At 41.1% G+C, this 3,918-nt stretch overlaps 1 protein-coding gene across 1 annotated transcript; it reads left to right on the forward strand.

The window, feature by feature from the left end:
- The first annotated feature begins 1,275 nt into the window (after positions 1–1,275).
- LOC132900110 (hemoglobin subunit alpha-2-like) lies at positions 1,276–1,967 on the forward strand. The gene is made up of 3 exons (XM_060942150.1): positions 1,276–1,370; positions 1,531–1,738; positions 1,839–1,967. The coding sequence occupies exons 1-3, from the start codon at positions 1,276–1,278 to the stop codon at positions 1,965–1,967; spliced, it is 432 nt and encodes a 143-aa protein (XP_060798133.1).
- The last annotated feature ends 1,951 nt before the right edge of the window (positions 1,968–3,918 follow it).

Genomic DNA, 3,918 nt, shown 5'->3' on the forward strand with positions numbered 1-3,918 from the left:
TCAAGCTGCTGGCACTAGATGTACAGCCTGTATCACTCTTCATAACGAGATATATCCATCCAAGAGTGTTACTACTACTACTACTACTACTACTAGTAATAATATATGATGATGTATCAAAAACAAATCACTAATACATAATAATGAGATTTATGAAAGCATGTGTACAAAAGTGCTTCATTCATTCATTCATTCATTCATTCATTCAGCTAGCTAGCCTGCCTAAAGGGTATCTCAGCACTGCTTTCAACTGTATGCCTGTTGGTACCTATATTAGGGAGGTATTAAATTAAGACCACAAATAAAGCAGACGAGATTGGTAGTTACTCTATCAGTATCAGAAATATATTTCTTAAAGTGAATGAAAGAAATGCAACAAGAAACTAGATCACAGGAGGATTAGGCAGGCAAAGCAACTTACTGGTTACTGACACGGCATTTTGAAATGACTGCTTCAAATCTGCAAATTAATGAACTAAAATCAAGCGAAGTTTGGGAGTAATAAACTGTATCTGCCAATCCTCATTCATGAAGATCTACTCTCTGGCAAAGTTTGCTGCCAACAATCGTATCACACAACTGATCCAGTCATACATAGTAGAGGAAAATGTGTTAGATTAGTTTGTGTGATATATCTCTATAGCAGTGGTGACCAAGGCTGAAGTGTAATTCTCAGCTGCAGCACCATCACTCTATAAGACTGCAGTGAATAAAAGCAGATGCTGTATTTTTGGTCATTTAGTCACTTGTTGTATAACATTTTAAAACAATGGTTTTCAGAAGAAAATTCTGGATTTTTTTTAAATTTAATTATATTTACCTTTCTTTTTGATTTCTATTATTTGAATAGTCCCACTACTGATAAACTCTGCTATCATCTATATAACATGATGTATCATTGTCCCTTTTTTATTGTCCCAGTAACGTTATGCTTGTTCCTTTATAAAATTTTGTAACAGTTTAATTAGACAGTTTTTGTGTCTCATTTCTTTTGATGGCGTTCTTGGTCTTGAGATTTTGTTTTTCTTTTGTTTCCACTGGGCCAACAAATTTAAATGAAAAGAGCCACTGTATAAGGCCTAACTGAATTTAAATCTCCTCAAAAAGGATCTAAACTGACTAAAGGGTGCAGTCAGGGTGAGGGGGTGATAAAGCTGAGGGAGGGACTTAAAGTGCTCAGTCACTCCGTTTTCCTGGATGCTCAGTGCATATAAAAAGCGGTCACGCATCCAAAATGTGTCAAAACCTTTTGGCGAACTTCTGACAGCTAAGAAAATGAGCCTTAACGCAAAAGATAAAGCCGCAGTGAAAGCTTTCTTCAGTAAAGTCAGCGGCAACGTTGAGGAAATTGGCAACGAGGTCCTCTCCAGGTAGTAAACTTGTCTATTTTTGTGATTTACTCATTCTTTTTTTTCTTGAAACAAACTGACATTTAAGACCAAAAGGACGGTTTTCTTTTGCCAGTTTGACTGTGTGCTACTTTGGCTATGCTACACACTATATAATCCATTATCATGTGCTATTTTGTAGGACTTTTGTTGTCTATCCTCAGACGAAGATTTACTTTTCCCACTGGAAGGACTTGAGCCCAGGCTCTGCCCAGGTGAGGAAGCATGGACTGACAGTGATGCAGGGAGTCCTCAGTGCTGTTGAAATGATTGACGACCTCAGAACAGGTCTGCTGAGCCTCAGCGAGCTGCATGCCTTCAGGCTGCGAGTGGACCCCTCCAATTTCAAGGTCTTTTTGGAGTCAACTTGTTTCAAAAAGATTTTAGAAGTTTGACTGTTTGCTTTCGTAACACTGAATTTTGACATTTGGCATCTTTAATGTGTTTTAGATCATCTCGCACAACATGCTCGTGGTCTTTGGCATGCTGTTTCCCAAAGACTTCACCCCTGAGGTCCACGTTTCGGTGGACAAGTTCCTCGCACAGGTCAGCCTGGCTCTCTCCGAGAAATACCGTTAAGGATGATGCTCCTCTGTCTGGATTCAGCTGAGAGTGTATTTGCCTTCAGTGTGTACTGAAAATAAAACGCACTCACTATAATGTTGGTGTCATTATTTGTAATATATAAACCTTTGTGTGTTGTGTCCAGACTAATCAAGACAAGGTAAATAAGCAAGCATAGTACATTTTGTTGCATTTTTCTTTTATGTTGTTGGTTTCTTCTCTTATGTGCATACAATCTCATATAAAATGTTTTATTGGAAATACTAGTGCTTGCAAAGATAAAAATTAAAAATAAGTACAAAGAAAAAGATTAGAAAGTTTCAAAGCTATTAATGCAGACCCAGAGAGAGGTGGAGGTAATGAGAGAAAGATAGATTTTACTTTACTTAAAGTACTTTCCTTCATATAAAATATGATTAGTTAAGACAGAAAGATAATTTTAGTAGTTTTTCTTCAATGTCTAAAAAGTATAAAGTGTTGAAAAATGAAAATAACACAGCTTAAGTGTCATTTAAAAGACATGCAAACAAAAAAAGTTTGAACAAACTTTCTATATTAAGCAGTTCTTGAGGAATTATTCACAGAAAATCAGTCAGAAGAAAAAAACTGAATAATAAAAAGCCAAGTAAGGGCAGCACAGTGGTGTAGTGGTTAGCACAGCAAGAAGGTTCTGGGTTCAAGCCCAGTGGCCAACAGGGGCTTTTCTGTGTGGAGTTTGCATGTTCTCCCCGTGTCCGCGTGGGTTTCCTCCGGGTGCTCCGGTTTCCCCCACAGTCCAAAGACATGCAGGTTAGGATAATTGGTGGCTCTAAATTGACCGTAGGTGTGAGTGTGAATGGTTGTTTGTCTCTATTGCCGCTTTTCCACTACCAACGCGGCTGAGCCGTGCCGTGCTGAGTCGGGCTGAGTCGAGCTGAGCGGGGCTGTTGGAGTTGCATTTCGACTACAACCGCGCTGAACCGTGCTGGCTGGAAGTGGGTGGACACATTGGGTGGAGTTATCGAAAGTGGGTGGACGTCAGGTGATGTCGTTAGGCGGCGCAAACAGTGACATCAGTGTTCTTTTAAGCAGTAGTCTCACAACCCGGATAGTAAACAATAAACATGGAGGACATGGAGTCGTTAGTGTTGCTGGTCTTGGTGCTGTGGCTTGTTGTCACCGACAACGCCAACAGATACTGGCAAGAGTGTATAGATGAGGCGAGGCGCATAACGCTTCATAATTCTCGTAATTCGTAATTCTCCTTCTTCCAGGTTTGCGGTGTTTACAGATCCCAGCGTGCTCGCGGGGCGTGTGTGGGCATGTGAGGACACTCCTCCTCACCAATCAGTGCACAGGGGAGTGTCTCCTCACGCCCCCAGCCTCACTCGGCTCGGTTTGGCTCGCTTCAGCCCCACTCCAAAACGGTGCGAGTTTTGGGTGCTAAGCAGGGCTGAAGCGAGCTGAGTCGTGCTGTTTTTAGATAGTCGAAACGCGAGCCGTGTCGGGCTGAAGTGAGCTGAAGCGAGCTGAAAAAGGGTAGTGGAAAAGGGCCATATGTGTCAGCCCTGCAATGATCTGGCAACTTGTCCAGGGTGTACCCCACCTCTCACCCATAGTCAGCTGGGATAGGCTCCAGCTTGCCTGCGACCCTGCACAGGATAAGCAGCTACAGATAATGGATGGATGGAAAAAGCCCCAGAAAGACAATAAAGTGCTTTATTTTTTTAAGCACTGTAATAAATGTATATGTGGTTATATCAACATGATCTCAGTGGTCACAGTAGGCTATTTTTGGGGGCCACTGCACCACACCACTCATGATGCATCATGATAAATTAGTCATAAATAAACAATATTGACAATTCATAATTTGTATATTCATGATTTGCTGTTCATACACTGCAACACGTCATCCATGATCGAAATACATCCAAGTGTCACTGAGGCAACATGAGGTTCTGGCTGCATTGCTGTTTTTTATAAT

The sequence above is a fragment of the Neoarius graeffei genome, chromosome 16, assembly GCF_027579695.1.
Source record: "Neoarius graeffei isolate fNeoGra1 chromosome 16, fNeoGra1.pri, whole genome shotgun sequence".
In the NCBI taxonomy this organism is placed as follows: Eukaryota; Metazoa; Chordata; class Actinopteri; order Siluriformes; family Ariidae; genus Neoarius; species Neoarius graeffei.